A 27,225-nucleotide genomic window follows, 5' to 3' on the forward strand; every position below is an offset into this window, starting at 1 on the left:
AGAGTATCTTGTCAGAATTCAAAATCTCATTAGAGAATTATTTTAAGCCAAGGTTAAAAAAAAATTTGGTGCCATCAAGTGGAAATATTCTGTATTGCTGAGAAGAGCTGGCAAAGTAGCAGCACATGGATTTTATTAGATACACATACCAGTACTTTCAACTATCCAATGGAAATGTTTTCCCCACCATACACCTTATATCCTGGTTGAAAACTGGCAAGAAATTCCATCTGTCAACATGAATTGAGAACTAGCATCCTTCTCTCTTACACATGGAAAAAAATTCTTGGTTTTTGACAAATCCTATTTATGGCTGTCAAGACTATTCATAATTACCTTGCTAGCAATGTAGCAGTGTGCTGCTGGCAAGAATTTTGCCTATTGCCAAATCCTCATTCCAGAGCACAGTGGTCCCTTTGAGGGAGCTCTTCACCAGAGCCAGCCAGCAGCCAGTGTTATGTGTTGAATTTGTTCCAATGTGCAGGGATTAAAAGTCACATTCCTTGGTATTTCTAAATTTCTCCAGTAATTATTGTTTTTTTCTTTTTTAAGGCAGGATAACCTGACAGAGTTGAAACTCACTCTGCCAAGTTCTTCTGCAGTGGTCCTTTGTGTTTTACCACTTTTCTTGGAGTATGCTGCTTTCACACTGGAATTGGCAGAGCATAACATCCCTTGGAGATGGGTAATGCTTGACACTGCCTCAGCTGTTTGTTCACCGAAAGTCAGTTAAATTCCTTGAATTTATGTTAGGGAGGAATTGCATGGAATAAACTTCAGTTCAACATAGTCAGAGGTTTCCAAGACCTGTCACTTAAATAGTACATTTCCTGCCCCCTGGAGACTCCTTTTTCAATATTAAGACATCTGGATTAACCTGAGTAACTCAGATTTGGTGTTATTTATAGTGAATTTTTCCATGGCTATCCCAAATTTTTAAAACCCCAAAGATTTAGATATTTATTACTCTAAAAACCTTTGTATATAAAATGAAGTAATTTTATTTTGGAACAGTAATAATAATTCAAAATAAACAAAGAAGTTTAATTTTTTGCTTTAGTGAGATTATTTCAAATTGAATTATCAAGATCTTTGAACAATTTTGTTGAGAAACATTTGAAAAAAATCTTGGAAAAACCTTCACTTTGGTAATGTCTTCTTTTCCCTTATATTTCTGAACAGTTATTACACGAAAATATGTTTTTTCTTTTATATTCAGGAAGATCACTCTTGTCAGTTATCACATATGAAGTATAATGTATTATGATGAACATTTTCCGACTTAAATGTTTCTTTGATTGTGTTATTAATTATCATTTTTTCCTTCAGGAAAGCTAAATTGGTGGATTGTGTTACTTTAATCAAATTCAGAAGATGGACTCTCTGTATGCACACACTGTACATATACACACATATGCATGTATTTATAAAAAAAAATACTCTCCACAGTTTCTCAAAGTACTCTCCTAAAGCATTATAACATTCAGATGCAGATCAAAATATTATATTATACTCTGTTTTGGAAAACAAACTTTAGTGTGTCATGCCATATTTTCATCACTTCAGGTACCTAGTGAAAGGGTCCCACTGAAGCTTGTCACCAGGGGTCACTGATGCTTTGTTATCATATGTTGTGGTGTATCTGTGTTCTTTGTGCTGCAAATATAATGTTCTGTTGGTATGCTCTGTCACCCCTCAGCTCAGTAGCTTTGCCCCAAGTGGTACCTCCTCAGTCGCCTGGCAATCCGTGTCACAGCCCTGCCTCCTCGCCCAGAATGTTCTCTGTCCTGCCCCCTGGGGTGTCAATCCTGTGTTATGCCTTCCCCCTCGAGTGTCAATCCACCCTGATCCCTGCCCCTTGTTCCAGCGAGTTCCCATCAATCCTCCCTTGTGCCAAGGTTTGGACCTCCCCTTTGGAATTGCCCCCAACCATCATGCCCCAGTGGATTGTTCACCTGCTTGTCAGTTTGTGTCCCCTCCTTGCATGTTCCCATTTGTTGGAACTCTGTGAATCCCGCCCTCTCATCCTCCCCTGAGTTTTCCCTATTGATCAAGAATTTTTAACTGCCCCCCCCCTCCCCGAACCGCCCCCACATTTAATCCCCTGCACAAATGTGATTTTTGCTCTTTGTCCCTGGCCCCTTCAGTGAGTAAACCTGTTCCTGGAACCCATACAAAGAGCCTCCTCTATCCTCTGTTCCTTCCCCCCACCCTGAGCGCTGACAGCTGTAACATGCCATAGAGCATTGGCTCAAAGCCGCATCTCGGGTCAGCCTGCTCCCGAGGTGTGTCCCGCTCTTGGCGTGGTGCCGTGGTGCTGAGCTAGCCTGAGACTCTGGCACTGCATCAACTGTAACGTTTGGCTCCTGTTTTTTTGTTTTGGTTTTTTTTCTCCTTCCACAATCATTATGGAGAAATGAACAAATTCTCCATGATCATTATGTAAATGTATAAAGCACTCTGCATGAGGCCTGGAAACCAGAGCAGAGTTCTGGATCGCCAGGTGCCAAGTCCTGTCATGCTCCTGTGCCACTTCCCACCTGCTGCTCTGTCTCCTTGCACAGGGCTGTGGGGAGAGGGATGCTCTGGAGCTCTATTGCAGTAGTGTATCAGAAAAAGAAACTCCTTAAACAAAGGTTATTTTCAGAGGGGCTGTTTCTACACATTTGAAGAGTTTTTAGAAGCCCACTACATTCCAAAGTGGTTAAAAGGATGCAGATATAACTGAGAATTGGGTCCCTTGGATCTCAAGGGAACAGCATGACTGTACTTGAAACACTAATTTACTGAAGCATTTTTTGAGTGTTGTATCTGGAAGAGAGACTAACTATAACATGTCTGTAGGTATTGCAGGAAAAAGAGCAGATAGGACATGGTTAAATGCTTTAAAGAGCTCATATGAAGTACGTTTACCAGTGTATTTGTTCTATATCCTTGCCTTCAGTGTCTTATGGGTTGAAGTGTTCAGGGAGATTGCTGTAAGGAAAGCATATAGAGGTTTTTTGTATGCATACACTAACAAATATGTAAACTGTAAGTCCTCACATCAGAAGAACAATGCACTCTTGTTAAAAAGGATTGTGAAGTTTGTTGTTTAATTCTTTGGAAATGTGGTTTGGTTTCTAGTAATTGAAAGAGAGAGAGAGAAAATGGTTCCTAAGAATTTTTTTACTTTGTTATTGCCCATTAACAAGCGGAGTTGCATTCTGCACTTTGATTTTGATTGCTTAGTAGAATCTCTTTTAGTGGCAAAATTATTTCCTTTTAAGTCAGTTCATGCTGATGTTCTCCATCTTGATCTCCCTAATAACTGAATGTTCTCTTCTATTTTAGCAAATAAACCCAGAGACATTAGTAACTTGAATTCTGTATCTGTGTTAAAACAGTACCCCAATCACTAAAAATTGCTGAGGTCACTCAAAGATAAATAATATTTAATTTGTGAACTGAAAGGCAGCCTTGATTCACTCTTATGTCCTTCTTTTTAATGATAAAATGATAAGCATTTACATTTTCTCATTGAAGAGCTACTCAGAACCAACCTATTTAAATCATGTTAGTAGCTCAAGGGCTGGTGGGCTAGTAATTGTTTTGGTTTGGGTTTTTATCATTCTTTTTTTTTTTATTTCATCATTGTTTCTGTTTTCTGACATGTTTTCTCTATTCCGGAATTGAAATCGAGGTAATAGTTTAATGGTAAACTTTTATTGCAATGGACCTATTTGTTATCTTATTATATGGCATGTAAAAAGCCAGGACACAAAGATTTGATTTCATAAACACAATATAAAGCTTTTAATCCTTTAATTCTTAATAAACAACTTAAGTGGCACAGTAGGTTTCAGTACATTTTTTATTCTCCAAATGTGTCTACTGGATGTAGCTTAAATGCTTTCCCAAAGCATATGAAGACACTGAGCATGAGTATGTATACATGCATGTGGTTATATGTGCATATAAATGTGTTCACATATAGTCATGTGGTGGGTCTATCATTTTTTCTATAGTATTTTTAACCACAACAGATTTAAGATCTAAATACTGAAAATTACACAGAAAGCTAATGTACCTCAGTAAAGGATGTGTTTTATGATGTATTTTTGTCATACAAAAGTAATTTTTTAAATGGTAGCACAAAAAAAACCAGTTTTTGTCTCGGGGTCCTGGGCAGATTCCTTGGCAGATGGAATTGGTGCAAAGAAAAAGGAACTGGGTCATAAAATTCACATAGTAAAACAGGTGGATAAACAAGATAGGAAAATCTTCACGGCATTACACTTTTTAGTCTAGTTCCTGTTTATGGCCCTCATATTCCTGCTGTGGAAAGCTGTTTTTCATCTCCACTGCAGTCTTCCAAATGGAGGAGTGAAAGGAATCTGTACAGATACATTGATGGGAAGGCAAGGCAAGCTTTGTCACACTTAGACAACTATTCAGGATCCCACCCTAAAGTATATTAGTTTGCAGTTAACAATAATGTCAGAACACTTACTGTAACACCCGGAAAGCTACCTAGAAGTGATTTGAAAGCCAGCTGGCCCTTGGATGTACTGTCACTCTGATCACATGCAGGAGTACACTGAGGATCTATTTTGGGACATCTGGTTGTTGTTCTTGGATAAATTTTTTCTTAACACATCCTGTGTTTCAGGACCTGCTCCAACATGTACTTAATGGATGTCAAAGCCACCCATACTGGGACAATAGTCTAACATGCTTTTTTTTTTTTTTTTTTTTTTTAAATCAGTACTTGTGGCTTAAGCACACATCTCCTTTAACTCTTCCCATCCCTATACTACTTCATTCCTGTGCCTGCACACACCTGTTAAGTCTGCTGACTTGTACTGAAGAATGAGAAATATTCTTATTAAAGAAATAGCTATTTTTTTTAAAGCAGCTCAGTTCTGTTTTATTTCATGGTTTGGAGATAGTTTTGCAGGTCTAGAATCTGTCACTATACATGTTACACATTTCCTACTATTTTTATGATTTTGTTTAAAAAATTTTACATATCTCTGATTTTAAAAGTCCATAAAGAATCAAGAACTCTTGCAAAAAAAAACATTAGTGAGGAAGTCCTGAACATCTGGTCTGATACTGGTCTGAAAGTGAATTGTGGGCTGAGCCATAATTTGGTGCCATTTTTATCAGCTCTAAAATGTGAGCAATACACATTCTCCTACAGCCAAATTGATAAAGACAGTAATGGTACAAAAATGGGAAAAATGTTGGGTTATGTGATTTTTTTTTCAGAAGAAGTTCAGGTCTTTCTGACAAACCTCACTAGCGGTAGCCAGGGCAGTGACAGGCATTATTTTCTTAAGGAGCCTAAGAAGCAGGAGCCTCCGTAAATTGCTTTAACGGAGTCTTTAAGGAGTAACCCCTGATTCTTTCAAAACAAGGCCCCACTTTTGATTTTATTCATTCTATGGATCCATAATTAGTGGTAGATTGTTACTGACTTGAATACCCTACTGGTGTGAGCATCAGTAAGTCAAATGAATAGATTCAATGGAGATTTTTATGAAAGTATGTCAAGTTATTTTAGCTAAGTTGCTGTCCTTTCTTGCAGTGAACCTGGTACTTGCCTTCTAATCAGCCAATTCACTAATTTGCTGACTAACCTAACATCACAGGCTGTAATTTTCCATGTTTAGGTTTATTTATGGAGCCATTTAAAAATACTTACATGGTGTCTTAAGGATTATGAGAATGACTTAGAAAAGCATCTCAGTTTGATGCAGCAGTATGTAATGTGAATGCAAAAGACAAAGTTTTACAGTGAACAGGAGCAGAAATGATACTACTGTGAATTCTAGTGTTTGTGAACATGAACAGATATATCCTACATCTTAGGTGTTACTAAAATTAGAAGGTTTTTCTTTGGGGATGCTGACTGAGAAAGCAATTTTCCCCACTGGGCAATAGGAATGTAAATACACGCTCTACATGATTGTAGAGAACAGAACACTGTGCTGTTCAGTGATGTCTAGTACTCTGCTGTGAGGTCAGTATTCACACTGGTAGTCAACAGCCACTGCAGGTAGTGGCTTTTGAATAAAAGGTCATGTTTTTCAATAGCCTCATTCTGACTGAAAGCCTGAAAGCTTCATGGAACTTCTTGATCGCTGCAGTATAAAACCAGAATTAAAGGAGAAACAAGAGTTTGAGAGGTAGGTACACAGTCTGCAACAATGTCTTCAGGACACCAAATCCTCTGTTCACTTGAGACCTAGGGAGAAACCTTACCCCAGCAGAAGTTGGTGTGAGCTTTTCATTGACTTCAACAGATTCAACATTTATACTTGATAGTCTAAGAACAAAATCTATGAAGTCCACCTCTCTATGTGTTCTGTGAGTTTATTGTCACTATAATGGAAGTCAACACTTCTCCCACAGTGCTGAGTAAAAAGCATTCCAGCTGAGTAAGAATTAGAGCTTATAATTAGGGTTTTTCAGACAGATGGAATCACAATCCACACAGACCGGAAGGTATTTATTACAGAAAACAGCTGTAATTCTATATTAGCATGTTTTGTAAAGTCAGAATTCCAGATTTTTTTTTATTCCTTTTAAGCCATTCAGTCTTTCCTGTCTGGAACACAGTACAGGTGGGATTCAGCTTACCTGGCTTTACATTGTCACAGCATGAGTCCATGCTGGTTGCTTAAGCTGCCTTTTTCTCTCTGAAGCATAATGGGCACTTTTGGAGTGCCCATTATGCTTCAAACGTAAGACAGTTCTGGTCTGTTTGGGATGCAGGAAGAGATTCAAATGGTGCTGATAAAATTCTAATTTTCTCTCATAAAAATCTCCATTCAGAGGGACAGCAAATCTGTGGCAGAAATCAACTCTCCGAATGGCATTTTGGCAGTATCTCAGTCATGTCCTTATTTGTTCTGCTCTTCCTGCTTGCACATAGAATTTTGCTGCTGGGTAAAGCCAGGGTCACATTTAGTCATATCTCTGTGACTAAAGAAGGCTGATCTTCAGTTTGGTGTTTTGGCCCAGCCTGGAACTTCCTTTTCCTAGAAGAACATTATAAAAGCATCATTAAACTAAAATGTACAAATCTCAAAACTTTCAAATGACACAAAATATACTTTGACCCCAAGCAAAGTGATGTATAGTGTTTTAGCTAAAAATGAAGTCTCTGTTAGATACACATGAAGGAATCTCTAAAAGTTCTTGCAAACATGTTGAAATCTCTTTCAAAAATGTTGAAATTCTTTGGTGGTAAAAAAACGTTTTAGCCACTGTTCTGTAAAACCCAGTTCTGTGTTTGCAGAACTGACCAGAGCTTCAACATTGCATATATCCAAGAAGCACTCTATAATTAGGAATCTACCTATCCCTCTCATATACAGGAGTCTATCTTATTATGTCTAGATCACATCACAGGCCTCACTCACAAGTGAGTGGGAACTTTAGCACAAGTGGGAACTTTAAAAAAAAAAAAAAATTAACCCCCATCACAGTAGTTAGGGCGTTCAGGGGTGGCTCAGATATAAGACCCATCAGTTATAAGGAGTCATTTACAGATACTGTCTTCCAATGTAAAAAGCTGAAGGAGGCTCGCCCTGGAAACCCCAGTTTGCTCATACTTAGGCTTTCGACACATGTTTTTACGTCAGTGTTTCAAATTACACTGCAACTTTGGAAGCAGTCCTCAACTTTTGAGTAGAGTGCTGAAAGCATTTGGCTCGTGGCCAAAGCAGAACATGCAGCATAGGACATGTATTTTATCTCTGTTACACGTCCATCGGAAAGGCTTGTGGCCTGGTAAAGGTTCCAAACTCCCAAGGATTAGTCACAGCTGACAACTCTGGGCAAAGGAGCTCCTCTCCTCTCCGGTCAGCATTAAGTTCAGGCCCGTGCCGTCCTCAGGCACGCTCCGCTGAGTTGCCGGGATGTTTGCTGCTCAGTTGCCACAACCGCGTTCCCCAGCGCATTTCCTTGAAGCGGCGGCCTTGCGGGCCGGGCCGGGCCCGCCATTGGCGGCCGGGGAGGTGTATCCCGCGGCCGGCTCGCGGTTGGCTGCGGCGTGGGGCGGCGGCGCCGCCGGACATCGGCCGGAGGAGGGAGCGGGGCCGCCCGGCCGCGCCTCCCGCCGCCCCGCTGCCTGAGGTAGGTACGGCGCTGCCCGGCGCTCCGGGTGGCAGCGAGCGCTGCCCGCTGCCCTCCGCCCTCCTGCCGCGGTGCCGCCCGCTCACACCGCTTCTCCCCCTGCTCGCCGCCGCCCCTCTGCCTTTCTCTGCCGCTCTCCTGGGATTTTTCCCCCTCCAGCGCGTCGCCCCTGCTGGCGGGCGGCCCCTCGCTGGGCTGCTCGGCACTATCTCAAGCCCCGGTGACGATGGGGTGCCGTGAGCCGCTCCCGGCACGGGCGAGGAGGGAGCGGCGCGGTGTGACCCCGCGGTCACTCGGCGTGAGGGAGGCCGGGGAGGGTGCCCAGCGCTGCAGCCATGGAATGCTGAAGTTAGTTTCACTTTTACGAGGGGATATAGATATCGCTGTGGCTGAGCCTGAGCACACACAGGGAGGGAGGCATGCAGACAAACTTCTGGCCTGCCAGAGGTCACCCGAGCGTTTGCGCCCTGCCCGGACAGCCGCGATCCCGGTGCAGGGCAGTGTGCTCCCAGGACTTGCTCCTTGGGCAAGTCCTCCATGGGAGGGGAATTTGCTTCACTGCAGGCTTGGGTATGAGATGCAGTGTTTTAGTTCAAACTGCTCTCATCATTATGTTTTAGTGTCCAGAGATAATGTTATGGTGTGACAAGGCTTCCTGTATTTTGAGAGGGATCATTATGCTCTTTGAGAACCCTTTTAGCATGCTGAAGAGAAGTGTCACAAAATACCCCCAACTTCAGTTCATCAACCTTTGCTGGTGGACAAATGTAGCCATGGTAGGAAGACCATACTTGGAGCTGTTGTAGATGGCTGAGCGCTTCCCTTCACACTGTCCTTTGTGTGCTGGAGCCTCTGTTTCAGCAAGCCTGGAGTTAAACAGGACCTCTGAAGTCTTTAGGTGTATAGAGATTTTACAAGTTTGAGGCATGAGGACAAACAGGATTTTCCAAATGATTAAGATATAGAGATTCATGTATTATCAGTTAAAATTGCGTTGGAAACAAAGTTCACATTCTTGAAGCCTTTCTCTTGAGATTCACATCTTTTAATTGCATGAGTATCTGAAGACCTTAGCTACCGAATACTTGGTGCTGGCCCTGGCAGTGTCTCTGCAGAAATAAGCAGCGGCATGTAGGCTTCACTGGGAACAAAAAGGATGAGATAGAAAATAAAGGGGAATTCCTCTGCAGTGGGAATCTGTTCTAGTGAAGGTTTTCCGTTTTGCAGAAAATTCATATTAGGTTGAAAACCTGTTGTTTCTAATCACACATATGGTGACTGGTACTCAGTAATTAAGGTCTTGACCTTATCTTCTGTTTTTGGCCTGTGTAAGAATTAGTTATGAAAAAATACTTATCGCTGGGCTTTCTCTTTAAATCCACTGCTTGCCATCCAGCCTGTGTTCTGCTTGCTTTCTGTGTGTTTGTTACTTCTGACTGTTCTTGATGCAAGTTGTGATGATCTTTGAATGATTTATGGTAGGAAATAAATTGGAAAATTTAAGTTTCCAGAATTCTTGTTAAACTTCGTAGTTAAAAACTAGCTGCATAGAACAGATCAAAAGCCTTCCTTTACAGTAATCAAAACAACTATTAAAATTGAAAATTTGTCTCTAAGGACACCTCATCAGACCAAGATGCAACAAAATTCACTGAAATTGAATTCATGTCTCACAAAAGTAGGATATAACTAGAGTATGAAGTATCTGGTTTGTGTTTTACAGCAGATGCTAAAGGAGACCAGAACTTTTACACAGACAATGTCTGAAGTGTACATGTACCTGTGTTGTTTTATTACTTTGTCTTTGCTGCCATCAGGCTTTACCATGCTCCGAGCCTTTAGTCACACAAACGGTAGGTGTGTGTTCCACCACGCTAAGTGTTGGCATCATCGTAAGTCTGTGCTGGCAATCAGGAGGGAAGATGTCAATGCTTGGGAAAGAAGAGCGCCTCTAGCACCAAAGCATGTTAAGGAGTTGACAAAGATGGGATACAAGGTCTTGGTGCAGCCGTCAAACCGGAGAGCCATCCATGAAAAGGTAAGGTCCTGTTCTGAGAGACACAAGCAAAATCATAGTGCAGTTGTTAACCATAGTACAGGGAAAATAATATTCAAAGGCCATTTATGAGAAAACATATAAACCTCCCTGAAACATATACATTTTGTTGCTAAATGAGGAGTCATGTGCTGGAGGAAAGGAAAAGGAGTTGTTTGTTTAGCCTTTAGTATTGGCACCATGGTGGGTATTTGGAGGTTTTTTTAATTAATTTTGTGTCCTCTCATCACTCCCCCCATGAGTTCTAGGTTCTCATGAAGTAGAAGCTTGGGAATTCCTTTAACATTGGTCTTTTTGTCTTCTGTTTGTGAGAATGCAGGAGCTCTAAAAAGCCCTGTTAAAAGAACAGGAAAGATGAATCTGGTGAATTCCACTCTTGCATCAATCCTATTCCTCATGTGAAATGAGGAGACAGTTTTTTTCTTTAATGCTGTGAGTTTCAGGACAGAGAGCTTTTACAGCTTTTGTAGCAGCAGTAATACTCTGTTATAAGATAACTGAGAAAACGGATGGAAAGTGAAACAAAAGCAGGGAATAAGTGATTCCTAGTGCACATACCACCTTTTAATTTAATTAAATTTTAATGATTTTTTTTCATCAAAGCACAGATCATACATGTAAACACATTTCCTCAGAAACTGCTCTTCAGCTTGGACTTGAGCTTATACAATGTTATAAAAGCACATGTCATCAGACTTCATATTTTTTAATTTTTCATATTTCTCTAAACTTATTTCTAAGTATTTGAACACCTTACAAAGGGCTGTTCATTATTGCAATACCACAGGATACTTTAAATTTAGTAAAATATCCTTTTTTGTAGTCTGTAAATTTAAGATGCAGTACTTTACTAACACATAATTATAATTTGGCCTCATATAATAGGATAATAGCATAGTTATTCAATTTGATACTTGATACCTCTTTATCAAAGAATTTTGTGAATGTATCACGTGCAGTAACTTGTTTCTGCTTGGTAGAATTATTTATTTTTCCTCCGTTCTTGTTGCTAATATGCTAAGATCTGAATAAGAAAAAAACAGAAAAATTTTCTTTGATTTTTCTCTTTCATAGGAGTATGTCAAAGCAGGTGCCATTATTCAAGAAGATATTTCTGAGGCTTCTCTGATAATTGGTGTGAAGAGACCTCCAGAGGACAAATTAATCCCTAAAAAGAACTATGCCTTCTTCTCTCACACTATTAAAGCCCAAGAGGCAAACATGCCACTTTTGGATGAGATTTTAAGACAGGTAAATTATGTCATATTGAAGACCATTGTCAGTTAACATGGGGTGAACTTAATGCTTAAGTGTGGTGAAAAGCTTGTTGCCTAGTATGGTTCCTTCCACCACACGTACTTGTAGATGGCTAACGAGTTTTCAGTATCCTTTCCTGAAACTGAGTATTTCTTGCTCTCAGAGGATCTTGTATTTGCAGTGTTACTCTCTTCATGTGCACAAGGCAGGTAAGTTGTGAGCATGGTGTGCTCAAGAGAGGCTCTTTCTCTCTGAGTGAGAAGAGTTGTTGGAAAGTTACTAAGCTGGAGTGCATATTGGCCGTTTCAGAGCAAGGCAGCCAGCTCGTGCTGAAATGAGCAGCCTCTTGGCAGAGGATGTGAATGGGCTTGCAGCAGCTAGAGTGGGACATTGGGGAGCTCTGTGCAAAGAGGGCATGGGCAGTGCAGAGACTCTTTCAAAAAAGAATTCACTGCAACTGTTACGTTTTTATTTTTATACTTATAATCTTACTACGACATATTTTTATATGGACTGTATCATGAAGAATGACAAAGTCATGTGAAAATGTAGTTCCTGGGAGAGCAGCGTGCCACAGACTGCATTTATTGAAAATTTTAATACTCAGTTTGCTGTGTATTTTCAGGAAATTCGACTGTTTGACTATGAAAAAATGGTTGATCATAAAGGAATGCGAGTTGTGGCCTTTGGAAAGTGGGCTGGTGTAGCAGGTATAGTGTATAAAGTGAAGGCAGGCTTGCAACAAGTGACCTCCTGTAAAACTTCTGGTTGTCTGTGTTTCCTGAAAGCTGAGGCTTGTGAGTCGTTTTTAACTGCATTTTAAATTACTGCTTTTAACAGCCTTTTCCCATTCTGGTTTGTGCCTCCTGCTTTCATGAGACAACATGTCAAATTGGCATGTGGATTCCTGACAAATCTAATATTTTATGTTATTGTCTTGAAGTCCTGTTTGTGCATTGGACTATCTGGAGCAGACTAAGTATCAAGAGATCAACTGATTAGGCTTTTGGAAAAAAAAAAAAGGCTGCTGTCAGTCCCGAGAACTTGAACAACATCTGTTTGTCACTGTTATGCATCTGATTTTTGTGTGGCATGGTTCTGATTTCTTTCTACTGAACTTTAACACTATTTCTTCAGGAGTCTCTTTTATTTCCTTCTTTGGGATCCAGTGATGTGGATACACCTCATAAAAGGATATCTGAATATTAAATTGTGCCTAAATGCATAAGGGGCCAAGAGCAAGTTTAAGGTCACAGACTGCTGTTAAATTTCTCTTTCTCTGGTTTTATGTAGACTTTCTTTAGAAGTAAAGTATTAATATAAAAACATAGGAAAAATATCTGGGATGATTTGAGGCTTCAGTCAGTCTCTGCAGTTTCTAACTGTGCATATTTGTAATTTAGACTGGTGGTTCAATTTTCTGTTTTTTTAACAACAGGAATGATCAACATTCTACATGGATTGGGTTTACGGTTTTTAGCTCTGGGTCATCACACTCCTTTCATGGTAAGAGTACGTTATATATATTTTTCTTTAGCTAAATAACATTTTGGTATCTGCTAATTATCTGTATTTGACTATGGAAAATATCTTGATGGTTCTGTGTCTTTGATTTCAGCACATTGGGATGGCACATAACTACAGGAATAGCAGTCAGGCTGTGCAGGCAGTACGGGATGCCGGGTATGAAATTTCACTGGGACTGATGCCAAAGTCCGTGGGGCCCTTAACATTTGTGTTTACAGGCACTGGTAATGTTTCTAAGGTAAGAATAGTCTTCAAGGTGAAATGCTATATTATTGTTAATAGAAATGCTTAGCATTTGGTCTCTATCAGGTTAAGTGGGTTGGTGGGTTCATTTTGTTTTCTTGGACTTCACATTTTCCTTTGCCAGTAACAATTTTTAAGTAGTATATATGGAAATGTTTAATATGAGATCATGCCTAACCAGGCTGACATGCTGACTTCTTACCAATGAACATGGATTAAATCTTACCGTTCCTCTCTTCCTACCTGCATGATTTCTATCTCCCCCTCTCCCCACTGTTTACTCTGTGCTCACAAGGTAGATGAATCACTCCATTAAAGTATGGGGAAATGAATTATTTTTTTCCAGCACCAGCTGAGTTTTTATGTCTGTATATCATTGACTTGGCTTACAGGTACTTGACTTCAGGGCTATTTTAGCCCCAATGACATAGGGAAAAGACTTACCCCTGGTTTTGGCAACAAAGATCAGTTAACAAGGCTCCAGCTATACAGTGAAATCTCTGCCTGCATAGATGTGTTCTTTCTAGCCAAAAGGATGGTGTGTCTGAAAATCATTTGGTTGTGATCACAGTTCATTGGGGAAGTCATCTTGTAGTTCCTGGCGTTTAGAACAGCCTGGTTGATGAGGAGTGGCTTCAGGGATCTTTCCTAAAGAGAAGCTGCTTCTCAGAGTGGCAGCAAAATCCTCTTGTGGCTGAGTTGAGGCCTCCCAGTTCAGCTATTAGAAATAAGAACCAGGCATTGGATTGTTGTTTAGGCATTCTGCAGTAGTGAGGAATGATGTCAATTCCTTGTCCATAATGCACAGACAGCTTAATTTTGGGTAAGCAGGGGTGTCGCCCTGAAAACTCAGCTTTGGAGCTTGCTGACATAGTTTCTAAAGAACTTTCCCAGGACAGTAACTATGAACATGGATATGTATGCATTCCTTCTGTTACATGTCTTGTGATGGACATCTCTCACGGCCAGTGCAGTTGAGAAAGTGTTGTCCTGACCATCCAATCCCTGGCCGTGGTCAGAAGCCTATAAATCCTGGAAGAAGAAATAAACTTCCTGTTCCTTTCACCACACCTCAAGCTGTGTCTGTGTGATCTGTTCATCGCCAGTGGCAACACAGGGGTACCTGTGAAACAATGTGTACATCTCTGGAGGTGTTTTCTGGCAGGGCTATCAAATTGCATGTGGCATTTTATATTTGTTTTCAAACACCTAATGAGTACTGTTACATTACATTTATGATCTACTTAATGTAAATCCTACTTCGTGATTGCAGGGTGCTCAAGAACTGTTCAGTGCTCTCCCATGTGAGTTTGTGGAACCACATGAGTTAAAGGAAGTTTCCAGATCTGGAGGTATGCAGTGACAATAGTGATTAAAAACACTGAAACCCTTCTTGTCCAAGTATAAAAGCTATTTTTTTTCTTTTTTTTAACTTCAGATCTCAGGAAAGTCTATGGAACAGTGTTAAGTCGTCACCATCATCTTGTAAGGAAACGTGATGGACAATATGATCCAGTAGACTATGACAAACATCCAGAAAATTACATTTCTCGCTTTCACATTGATGTGAGAATCTCTTCTGTTCTTTTATGAAAGGTTTTCTACAATGTTTGTACTTACTATACTTTTGCATATTCATCATTTGAGAGAGCATTAAATTAACATGCTCGACCAGGTGCTTTCAGCTTCTTAAAGTACTAGGTGAAAACATCAGGCATCTGTAACTTCCTTTGCAGGTCGCACCCTACACAACTTGTTTAATTAATGGCATTTACTGGGAGCAAAATAGTCCTCGCTTGTTGAGTCGGCAGGACACTCAGAAGCTGTTGGTGCCAGTTAAATCTGCTGCTGGTGCAATGGATGGCTGTCCTGAATTACCACACAGGTAAGACAATCATTTCACTTGTAACAATTTTGCAGCACAATGATTAACTAACTCGTAATGTTAGGCAGTTTCACCACAGTATCTAGTAAATTATTCTATTTATTTTGCATTGTTCCTCTTGCATTTTTGTTTTACAGTGCCCCATTGATTTTGCTCTTGTACTTTTGCGCTTTGCATTCTTGTTTTCAGTTTGGAGTTTTTTGAAAACATCACAGTAGAAATGATTAACAGGTATCAGCTGTCTTTCTGCAAAAGTAGTTCTGCCACTGATCTTCATACAGAATACAATACAAACAAAAGTGTGATATCTGGGAATGTACCTTCCGCACCAGTATTGGTAGAAGTTTCTATATCTGAGCAGAGTTTTAGGAAAAGTTCTTCCTACCCTGTCATTTTGCTTGCACAAGTTCAATAAGTGTTCCTTAGCACCTCTTATTTCTGCAGCAGGCAATAGAAATGCTTCACAACCCTGAATAGTTTTAAGGATAGAATGTGGGGTGCAAATCAAGGATTAGTCTCCTTTCAGTGAGGGTAGGAGCCACCCTTTCTTTAATAGCCCTGCCATAGATTTAGGGAGGACACGAAAATATATCCTGGTGAAGAATCAGGTCTTTGTGTCTTCTCTGCCAGCTCTTGACACTTTTCTTTCTCTCACATGACAACTAAATAGTTGAAGAGTTAACCTTCAGTGGAGCCAGACGTTGTGCATTAGGCTAACGAATCCTCCACCTGTACCTGCTATCTGTGAACTGGTAGGAGGCACACGCTTCTTTAGGCTTCCTTGTAGGATGGGAAGTTAGTTTCATGCAGGATTGCACAGGCACAGCTTGAAGGAATTAGTAGATGGAAAATGAATGGGAGGTATTGGCAGCACATGGCATAGAGAGAAAAGATCATAGTGAATGGATTCTGTCAGTCTTTCCATGAAATTGGATGCTGATGATTGGATATTGATATGAATGCAAACCTGATGACTACAATAGGGCCAAATTTCCATTATATTTCTGGATTCCACTGTTTGTGTTTTGTGGTCTTATAAATTGGTTGAGATGAAGAAGGCTACAAGTCTCACAGAACTTCCCACATTTCTTTTATTTCCTGTTCACTTGTGACCTTTTATAGCTGTGTTTCTTAGTAAATTGTATAACGCTCTATTCCATTGTCTTTTTAATTGCTTTAGACTTCTGGCCATATGTGACATTTCAGCAGATACTGGAGGATCTATAGAATTTATGACTGAGTGCACAACAATTGACAACCCATTTTGTATGTATGATGCTGACCAGCATATTACTCACGACAGGTGGGAGAGCCCTTCCTTTTTATTGTTTTCCATTGTAGCTTGTAGAGTGAAACATTATATTGAAAAAATCATACATTTGTAACACTTCTGAAAGGTGGTACCTTTCAGGAACTGAGAAGTAGTTTAGAAGAGCTGTTTTCTCTCTTTCAGTGTTGAAGGCTCAGGGATTCTGATGTGTTCCATTGACAATCTACCAGCTCAGCTTCCTATAGAAGCAACAGAGTACTTTGGGGATATGCTTTTCCCTTATATTGAAGAGATGGTAAGATCTTATGTATCCGACAAGAAGGTAAAAGGCTCAGAATTTGGTCTGCTTATTTGTTGTTTTTCTGGTCTCCTGTATACATTTAAAAGGAATCTGCTGTAGAACATAACTGACTTTGTACTTGAAAAAAAGAAAAAAGTTTTTGAAGTCCTGAGGCAATCCTTTGAAAAGGAAACATGTGAATGAGACATGAGTGACCTGAATGTCTTAGGGATTTGTCAAGAACACTTTCTGTAGGTAGAAAACAGGCTCTGGCAGGTAGTTCATTGCTTCTGGACCCTGCACTAGATGTAAACATCTGATTTTCTTGGGCACTCAACAATCCCTCACAGTCAGACTGCTGTCTGAATGCCTGTATTTTTCTAAAAGTCAAGTGACGCTAATTGCAGCCAGAAATATTTCAAATGTACAAGATGCTGGTATTGTTGCATGCATTTAAATGTTGCTTAAAATCTTAATGTTTTACTTTGAGAAATATTTGGTAATAAAATGACCTGATTTGAAATAACTTATCTCCATAGCTGTTATCAGAAGGCTCAGAACCTCTTGAAAAACAGAATTACTCACCTGTTGTTCGAGATGTAAGTTTTGCAATTTGGCACTCTTCTTGTCTTCCCGTGCTTTGAAACATACAGACACATAAAGCCCTCAAATCTGTTTCATATGTTTTCAGGCAGTGATTGCATCCAATGGCTCACTGACACCTAAGTATCAATATATCCAGAAACTCAGAGAGAGCAGGTAATGTAGGCTCTTAAAGTTTATTTGATTCAGGTTTTAAAAAGCCACCCTGTCTGCATTCTGTCTCTAAATGTCTCTAGGTTGATGACCTCCTTAATTCTTCACGAGCATTGCCTTAATCATTAACACGTGTTGTTAGTAACTTACATTGAAGTTGAGAAAGTTATCATTTTTCTGTTTCTTGCATTATGAAAACTGTTTTACCAGAAGCAGAAAACAGCCACATGCTAGTATTACTCTGTTACTCCTTGCCCTTTTGAAACAGATGTAACGTACAGTCATTTGAAAGGAATGGCTGAAAGCAAATGGCTCTTGAATATTCCTTGAATCTAGTTACTTCTTGTATGGCTCAAGTGCTGTGCTGTGCTGTGTAGCATTGTTGTGTGACTAGATGCATTGAAGAGACTCTGAGACTTTTTGTTACATTCATGCATGTACAGATTCAACTACCACTTCATCCACACCCTGTCACAGCAGTTATGTGCCAGTGGTAGCTTAGGGTGAATGAAGCTAACAAAAGTATAAATAACCTGCACATCCCTTCCATTCCCCTTGCCCCCTTACTACTGACAAACATCTATAGTTTACAAATTGAAAATGTTAGTTTCACAATAAGTGGGTTCATGTTCATGGTCAGTGACTACTACACTGTACATCTTAATAAAATTTAAATTGGTCTGACTATAAGCAATGTATGCACTGAAAACATGGTGTGTTGACTTCTGCATCTCAAACCTCTTCAATTTCCCTTGGGAACTTTGTGACTTCTGGTTATGAACTTGTGCATGATGAATCATAGGTGAATTTTCTACACTAGGTAATGTGCTATTTGCTTCTTGGAGGCTTCAGCTCATAGTGATTTTTGTTCTGTGCTCTTTGATAGATGGCATCAAGAGGCTGTGTCAATAACAGGTTTTTTTTATTCCTCACACAGTATGATGACCTGATATTTTTTTAGATTCCTCCATAATCACTTGTATGGTCTTGTGTGAACTACCATGAGACTCTGGAGACTTCATTTCCAAGTGTGGTTTTTTTGGGTAGATTTTTGATATTTCTGCAGATCTGTGTGCTTCATGTGATGTTCATTTGTTCCTTGGTGTTGTTCATTTAGCTATCAGAAAAGCAGGACCTGTTAACAATATCCTCCTTTACTTTGCAAACTTCAGAGGTGATGCAAATGAAAGAAGGGTTTTACTTCTTAGGGTGTGATGGTTTAGATAGAGACATGCTCTTTTTCAGACCCTGTAGAAATTATGTGACTTGTTTCCACTCTAGAAAAGTATTATGCTGTGCTCAGTTTAGTTTCTGAGGGTTCTATTTATACTAATTGCTAATACTCCTTCAAGTCTGTGAACATTTCAGACATAGGACACCCAGACTGTATAAACTGAACTGTCTTGAGTGCCATCAGATTTAGCAAACAAACTTATCTTTGCACCTTTACTTGTTTCTTAAGCAAGCTACTGGTTTCTCACTCACAGCTGCAAAAGCACATCACATTAGCAATGTAGATTTTATTTGTAACTGAATTATTTAAACCTATTTGTAGAGAATAAGCTTAATCTGGAGCTGTGTAGATTATTTTCTCATACTTGATGGTACATTTGGCAGCTCATGTTTTTGCCTGTCCTAGAGTAAACACGCTGTATTTAAATGTGACTTCGTTCTAGGCACTAGAAAAGTTTCTAGTAAATATGACAAGCTGGATTGCAAAATCTAGCTTGCTTTCAGATAAGAATTTCCCCTTCATCAACACTCCAAGCTACCTACCACTTCTGTGCCCTAAAGAATGGAGAGGAATTCTTCTCTTCTCTGCCCCTAAGAGTACAGTTGTGGAAGATATTCTGATAGCAGGAGGAGGAGGGGGAAAGTCCTTGGGTTTGCAATATAAAAGGATATGATGGGCTTAGGAGACTTTCTGTGAATGTATTAAATCATGATTGAACTTTTTTTTTTTTAAAAAAAATAAAATCTGTAAAACTTATGAAGGTCAAAATTTACAGTAATCTATAGTAATAATTTGGATTAGAGAGTTGATACATTGGTACATACCATTCAGATTTAATTATCTGAAAAGGACGACTTTTAAAAAAGGCTCTGAAATAGGAGGAAAGGATGATGGAACATCTGAAATTTTGGAGAATAATTCAAGCTTTACAGTACTGATTCAATAGGCTTCAGATATATGATATAGATGTATTTGGTATTGATTTAATTCTTTCCACTCAGAGTACTCTTTCAATGGTATTGTTTGAGGCCTTGTGCCTCTAGATGTATCAGATGCTTCCTTCTGTGCTTTAGGTTGGACAATAGTGTTCTGTTTGTCTTGCTATTCGTCGTTGCTCTGACAGGCTTCTACATCATCTATCATTGTTATGACAATTTTTGAAATGAAAAAATATAACCAAAACAATGACTTTTTGTCATGCCATGAGAAGTCTCAAAAACCTGAACCAAATATTATCTAGTAGACATATGGTTGGTCCTCTCCTAAGGTCAGCAGGTTTCAGCAGAGTGGACATTGTCTTGTCAGATAAATATCAGGTTTCTTTCAGAGGCAGAATCTGCAGTGCTGGTATAAACTCTTAGTGGACAAAGGGGAAACTGAGGATCTTGCTTATAAAGATTCCCATGAGATTGCATCTTTGAAAGTCCTACCTATTTATTGAAATTTATTTTCAGGGTATGGGATAAGGAAGGCCAAACCTCAGTCTCCATTAATTAGGTTAAACAGTAGGGCAGTGAACAGCTTTCTTGAATTTTTGCTTTTGCTAAATAATTTTTATCTATGTAGTCATATGTTAGACAGTTTCACAATCCTGATTGTACAACTTAATGCAAATTTAAGCTAGAAGGAAAACTAATTATAAATTACAAACATGTGTATTCCTGCTATGATTCATACATTTCTGAGAGCATATTTAAACAACTGCTGAGTGCATTATTCAGGTGGACAGAAAGAAATGCAAAATCTGATGTTAATACATTTTATACTGAAAGTCAACAGATCTACTTAAATTTATTTATGAAAGTAGTAATAGTTAGGATGAAACACTGTGATGGTTTTCAAATCTGAATCTTGTCTGCAATGATGATTTCTTGGTTGGGCATTAACTTTTATTTGACTTTTATTGACTATCATGTTCCTGTGGTGGACTGATATGAACCTAGTATAACTTACACAAAATTTGCTTTCATCAGCATGATTTTGTGTTCTTAAACAGTTACCTGTGATGTAAAGGGAAGAAGGCAGAGCCTGGAATCCCTTTCTGACAGCCTGACATGACATTGGTGGCCCTCAAGTTGTCAGGTTACAGTAATTTGGCCATTGGGAAAAATACAACTGAGGAAAGTTTTGATAAACAGCTAGAAGAAATCGGAGAGGCAGTGGGAATGAAATGTTTGATCATGTTTATGTTAGAGGAAAGAATCTAGAAGTTATGCAGCAGTAGAATGGAAGCAGTACTGGATAGTCCCAGAACAAATAGCTAGGAACTTGACTCCTGGTCTGAATAGAGCTCTTGGTTTGTAGATTTACTAAAAAATACTTCTTCTGTTAACCCTGACAGATTACAGTTTCCATCTGTGTGATTTTTAATTTTGCCTGTAACACCTTCTAGGGAACAGGCTCAGTCACTGAAGATGGGTGATGAGAAGAGGGTTTTATTGCTTGGATCTGGCTATGTTTCTGGCCCTGTGCTTGAATATCTCACTAGGGATTCCAACATTGACGTCACAGTTGGTATGTAAGAATTTGTTTTCATTTTGGTATTATGTCTCACTGAAGCATGTGTCAGAACTCTTCTCATAAATAATAAAAGGACGTGGTTCTGAGAAGAGACAAAGAAAATCTTTCTTATTACTCACAGCAGAAAAGGGTTTTGTAGCTTTGTGAGCATTTTGAATTTATGTAATTGATTTTAAAATGGCATAGCCATGTTAAAAGTTAACTGTTTGCATGTGTGAAATTAGATGTTTAGAAATGTTTGCATGTAGGGAAACTAAAAGTATTTTTCCTTCTAACCTGCTTTAGGCTTGGGATTGGTTTTGTAGATAGTCACTTTATTGGTATGTGGCTGTGTTTTCAGCCTCACAAAACAAGAATATGAAAATTCTCCATCTGTATGAGTAGTATCTGATTTTCTTAGAACGAGTGTCATGGTGGTAAAACTTCTGACCCTGACCTTCCCATGAGCACTAAATGCCTACTTGTTTATTCCTCTGTTTTCATTTTATCTGTAGCATATTTCAGGCTGGGTGTCCCAGCAATCCCTTTCTGTAGCCTTAATGATGATTTCACCCTGATTCTGGGACTTCAGATCTAAAACTCAGGTTCTATTGCCTTCTTGCCTGGGAGATACTTTGCTGGGAAGTGGTTTCCCTTAAAACTTACATTTTTATTGCTGCTGATTGTTGTTGTTACTGCTTTGTTTTTTTCTTTCTTTATGCTACTTTCATACTTGGCTGCTTTTGCTACCCTTCATGGTGATAACCATAGCACTTCTAAGCCCTGGGAGAAGATCTCCTAGGAAGAAGAGGGGAAATCTAGGAAAGCTGCACCCTTGTTATGAGCACTGCCTGAGGTGGAAGAGAGAAGGATTAGAGCAATGTGCAGTGTCCATCCCTTTGTCACTATAGAGGTTGCATCCACTCCCTGCAGTGCAGTAGCAGGAAGAGAAACCAGGTGAACTGGAAGATCTGTTTTGCCAGGCACTGAACAAACATAGCCTCTTATCTGGGTAGCTTAAAAACATGCAGTTTCTACAGCACACACACACAAAAAGCACAGAAGGAAAGAGACCTAAATATATTACTTGTTTAATATTTGACAGCAGGCAAGAAGGTGCAGAAAACACAAAGTGCACATCACAGTGCCATGTTTGGTTTCCTACTGTTAGGCTACACCACTTTAAATCCAGATGACGAAAACTTTAATTGAGAAACCTTCAACTTTTTTTAGTTTGAATTTGTAGATGATTTTGCCTAGCTCTTTTCCCGCAGCACAGTTTCATTTGTAGGATATAGAGAATCATCTTCTAGTAATGGTTGTTTCCCACTGACTGTGGAAAGGCCATAAAGAAATAAGGCACAGATGCTTTTAATTCTCCGTAAGCTTGTGCCCTGCCTGCTGCCTTCTTTGACCGTTCCTTTTTCCTGACTGTATTCTCTGGCTTGTGCTGTCAGCGTAGTGAGCTGGGAAAGGAAATTAGTCAGATGTAGCAAATACTGGTTGTGTTACTGTGGTTCTCTTTTTTCAGTTCTGCTTTCCTTATATGGTAAGTGCTGATGCCTTTATATCCCCCAGAAGCTTGTGTCCCATGTGCTGTCTTCTTTGGCCACTCCCTTTTTGTTCTTTCTGGCTTGTGCTGGCAGCATGGTGAGCTGGGATGGGAATCAGTCAGAGGTGGCAAATACTGGTGGTGTTGTTGTGGATGTCCTTCAGTTCTGCTTTCTTTATAACTGTAGTTAAGAGTGGGCAGGCAGAGACTGGGTTTATCCCATTTAGTTATAATATGGTATTTGGGGTTGGGAGGACTAAGCCATACGTAAATATTAAAAGTAGTCAGTTTGAACTTTTTACTCACACTTTACTTAAGCTAAAGCTTAATGTTTCTATCTTTGTCATGTTAAAAATGGTGTTGTGAATTCATTTTTGCTTTAAGCTATTAAGCTGTTCTTAACTGTAAATTGGAATTCTGTTAAAGTGTATTGAAAGATAGTTTTGAAATATTCCTATTTAAATATGTGGAATGAGGGATCAAGTAAGTTTTTCTGAACACATTTGTTTACTAAATGCCTGATTCTTCTTCAACTGTTAGTGAAGGAAAACAAGCATGCATCTGTTTCTCTTTTGGAAATATGGCACAATTATATATGGGTGTGCTTTGAACTTAGCTTCATCTATAGGTAACAGCTGTTTTATTTTTCAAACAGTATCTGTCATGAAGGAGCAACTTGAACAACTGACAACGAAGTACAGAAATGTTACTCCAGTTCATATGGATGTCCTTAAGCATGAGGAAAAGCTGTCCTCTTTGGTGAAAAAACACGACCTTGTGATCAGGTCAGTTTTCTGTGTAAAGCATGATAGGCTGAACCCTAAGTCATGCTGCTTCTTTTAGTTGATTGACTGAAATCAACGCATAAACTTTCATTTTTAATGGCCAAGATGTGGGGTCATATTTGTGTGTGTAAGCAGTTGTAACTGGCTGCTGCCTTCTCATGTATTGGGGCATCAGATCTTTAAAAGGGGTTTTGACTTCTTCAGAAGTGTTTGCCAGTTAGGTGGACTCCCTAATGTGAAGGGCCGTTAGCATCCACAAGCTTATGTGTTGCTGGGATCAAACTTTCATGTTCACAAGGGGAGGCAAAATTCTGACAACTTGGTAATTTCTTCTGAATATCCCATTAATAAAGAGCTCATTCCAGATATTGATACAGGGAAGGAACTTCATAGTCCTTGCCATTTGTTTCTTTTGCCACGGGTGTCATGAATGTTGCTTCTCAAAGTAGTTCACCAAGAACTTTATAATGCAAGCTTTCTCAAGGATGGTTTTTCAGTTTTGCATCTCCTAAACCTCCAGCATGCTTGTTTAGAAGATATCTTTGGAAAGAGGTCAGTGGTTTGTGGTTTACAGAGAAGTGTGACAAAAGATGCTGTCTCAAGAATGACTCCCCTGTTGTTCAGTGCCCTGTTCTGAGTGCATACAACAATGCTGTTCCTGATTATCACTACCTGATAGGGTAGTGTTTCCCTTTCATAGGTATGGAGCTGCTCAGGGCAAGGTAGCTATGACTGGTTTTTTGAGCTATTACTTGAGCTCTTTTGTAGGCATTCAAAAAACATTTGAGTGTCTTTCCAGTGACAGGATAAGTAACTGGTTGAATTTTGATGTTGCATGATTCTCCTTCATTTGTAGTTTGCTGCCTTATTCGGCACATCCTTTTGTTGCTAAGAAATGTATTGACAACAAAGTGAACTTGGTAACAGCCAGCTACTTAACACCAGCCATGAAAGAACTTCAGGAGAGGTAGGTGTGAAAGCAGCATCTCCCTGGTGTTGCTTCCTTTTTACTGCATTATCTGAATATTTTGTAGCCTGTTACACCTGCAACACTGAGTGTGAATCACTGCTTTCTGAATTCTTTCTGCTTCTCTTTCTGTGATGGAGGACCAAGTAACCTTCCCAAAGGTGCATGTTGCAGAGTGGAGCAAGGAGTGCATACCCCAACCTGGTTAGATTAATGCTTTAAATAATGGAATGTATTTTTCTGCCTGCATCATCCTATTTCATGTTAATGTGCTTTTTCCTCTTCCCTCAGACCTGTTAAGATGCTTGAGCTTGGCTGATATTCAAACTGAGTAGCTGTGCTATCATATTCTACCAGCAAGCTTATTTGTCATCCTTTGCCTTCCTCCAATAAAAACTCATTCTTGGCTTAGTGTATCTACAGTAATCTCCTCCTTCACGCTTTTCTTTTGGATATGCCCACTGTATAATTTTCAAATTGGTGACAAATCTAACTACTCAATGTGTCTGTTGTCGTACTTACTATATAGGCTAGAAAGTTTTTTGAGTATGCAGCTACTTCTAGGTGCTCCTCTGAGTCACAGTACTGGAAAATATGAAGCATGTTCAGGTGAAGAAGTGTGTGTGCTGTGTCTTTACAAAATATAGAAAAAGCTAGACTGGTTGAGAATCAGTGTTGCAGAAAGTGAGGGGTATTTAGGGGCCTCTCCTACCATTCTTATTGAGAATACAGCATGCTGTCAGGGAAAAAAAATTAAAAGGGCACAAAAGACCAATTGATTTTGAAAATGAAAGAAATCCTCAGTTTGTAGTGATAAGTGAACTCCTGTGGGACTGTGGGCAACTATTAAGAAAAAAAACAAACCCAAATACTTGTAATTGTGGAAAGCAGACCTTTTAATCTCACTTGTCAGAGCTCCTTAGGACAATCGTGACTAGCTCTGTTCTGCCCTCTGCATTACTACCTTCCTGCCTTATAGCTCTGTCCAGGAGATGTGGGATAACAGAGTAGCTGGTAGAAATTTATTTTTTTCACCAGCACCTGGGTGCAGAGAAGTAAGAGAAACAAAGGCTAGAAGGCTCTTAGATGGTTGCCACTTCTCAGGATTTAATATCTGCTTTTGTTTCTTTATTCCCACAAACTGCAGACAGAGCACAGAATTTACTGTGTTAGAGAAAGTTCACTGGGCAGATTGGACAGATTTAGGGAATTGTGAATATTCTGATGACTCTGTATTTCTGTTATTTTTAGTGTAGAAGCTGCTGGTATTACAGTTGTCAGTGAAATGGGCTTGGATCCTGGTCTTGATCACATGTTAGCGATGGAATGTATTGACAAGGCAAAAGAAGTTGGTGCTACGGTAAGGTTAGCGGGTAGTGCACAGTTCTGCCAAGATTGTATTAGTAAAATGTTCTTTTAAAACCAAGGAGCTTTTGAGCATGTCACAGATGTGTAACAGACTCTGGATATTTTACTTTTTCTGGTGCTTTGAATTTCATAGCTACAAATTCACTTGGGGAGACCATCAAGTAAGATGGCCTTACCCCAGTGTATCTTTTGGTTTCCTCCCCTTTAAAGGCAGTCCCCTCCCCTCAGATCCTTCTGATCTGGCCCATTTGGCCAGAAACAGAACAGAAACAGAAATCTTAAGAACTGATGGGGATTTTGCTGGGTAGATCTCTATGCATCCTGATCTGTCTTTTCACTGTTTCTTTTCCTGTGGATAAATCTGACAGGTTATATCGTACACTTCTTTCTGCGGTGGCCTACCAGCTCCAGAGCACTCTGACAATCCTCTGAGGTACAAGTTCAGCTGGAGTCCACAAGGAGTGTTGCTGAATACAGTTCAGTCTGCTACATATTTAAAAGATGGAGAGGTGAAGTAATGGGAAAATTTTCATCTGAAACGATACTGTGGTAATTGGCTAAGGAAGGAATTGAGACTTGAAAGGTGCTGTGTTTACTTTCAAGCCAGTGGCAGTCAGCTGCCTAAGCCATTTGCCTAAATCACTTATCACTTGTAATTTTAAAATAAAAAAAAATAATTGCATATCACTATGTTTGGAGCATGATGATACCTAGCTGCTGCCAGCTTTATTCTTACTTACTATGTGGAAACTGACTGCCAGGAAGGAATTTGTTCTAAAGACTAAAGCATTGGATTTGAGTTGACTTTTCTGGGTTCAACTTCCATTCTGTTGGGTGTTGCTTTTGCTACTTATTTGCCCTTTCTTTGGCCCTGTGAAACAAAGGTAAGAGTGCCTTATGTGTTGATAAATCAAACAGCTTCATTTTGTACTTGGACAATGCATAGTAGAGCACTTGATTCCTTTTTCTTTTGGTGCAATGTGTAATACCAATTTATCACTGAGTGGGTTTTGTGAAATGCTTTTTGGTCTGTTTTATAGAAGCTCTGTTTTGCTGTTTGTGCAGGAGTCATTAGACTTAACCTCACAAATGTCACTGCTTCTGTTTTATGTAAACATTGTAATTGATTTGTGCAAAGCTATTGCAAGCCATTATCACATTTCTGCTTTCCAGCACTATCTATTTCCACTGTCACTTGCTCAGAGTAGTTACTGCAATTGTCAAGGAGACTGCCTTGTATAACCACTATAAAGTTTAGCCAGTTGCCTAAAACTCTTTGATCTGCAAAACTTAGAAATCTTTTGAAATGTAATCTTTTATGTTTTATGACATTTTGGCGCTCTACTGTTCTTATGAAAGGAAGAAAGGAGAAATTCAGGGATTGTTGGATCATTATTTAAAAGCAATGAAGTATAAGCT

The 27,225-nt window shown here is 39.4% G+C and overlaps 1 protein-coding gene across 2 annotated transcripts in view; it reads left to right on the forward strand.

The window, feature by feature from the left end:
- Window positions 1-8,059: 8,059 nt before the first annotated feature.
- The window catches only part of AASS (aminoadipate-semialdehyde synthase), a 28,004-nt gene continuing 8,838 nt past the window's right edge, over window positions 8,060-27,225 (forward strand). Inside the window, exons 1-18 of one of the 2 annotated variants that reach the window (XM_015628714.3) lie at window positions 8,060-8,127; window positions 9,945-10,165; window positions 11,258-11,434; window positions 12,066-12,150; window positions 12,879-12,946; window positions 13,059-13,205; window positions 14,484-14,562; window positions 14,649-14,776; window positions 14,947-15,095; window positions 16,276-16,398; window positions 16,549-16,660; window positions 17,185-17,244; window positions 17,337-17,404; window positions 21,028-21,149; window positions 23,342-23,471; window positions 24,328-24,438; window positions 25,690-25,798; window positions 26,175-26,315. In XM_015628714.3, coding sequence (XP_015484200.1) covers window positions 9,953-10,165; window positions 11,258-11,434; window positions 12,066-12,150; window positions 12,879-12,946; window positions 13,059-13,205; window positions 14,484-14,562; window positions 14,649-14,776; window positions 14,947-15,095; window positions 16,276-16,398; window positions 16,549-16,660; window positions 17,185-17,244; window positions 17,337-17,404; window positions 21,028-21,149; window positions 23,342-23,471; window positions 24,328-24,438; window positions 25,690-25,798; window positions 26,175-26,315 — 2,022 coding nt within the window. In that variant the 5' untranslated portion in view covers window positions 8,060-8,127; window positions 9,945-9,952. Of the gene's footprint in view, window positions 8,128-8,502; window positions 10,166-11,257; window positions 11,435-12,065; window positions 12,151-12,878; window positions 12,947-13,058; window positions 13,206-14,483; window positions 14,563-14,648; window positions 14,777-14,946; window positions 15,096-16,275; window positions 16,399-16,548; window positions 16,661-17,184; window positions 17,245-17,336; window positions 17,405-21,027; window positions 21,150-23,341; window positions 23,472-24,327; window positions 24,439-25,689; window positions 25,799-26,174; window positions 26,316-27,225 lie in introns of those variants that run through there. The other variant, XM_015628713.3, reaches the window with a different exon arrangement.

The sequence above is a fragment of the Parus major genome, chromosome 1A (assembly GCF_001522545.3).
Source record: "Parus major isolate Abel chromosome 1A, Parus_major1.1, whole genome shotgun sequence".
In the NCBI taxonomy this organism is placed as follows: domain Eukaryota; kingdom Metazoa; phylum Chordata; class Aves; order Passeriformes; family Paridae; genus Parus; species Parus major.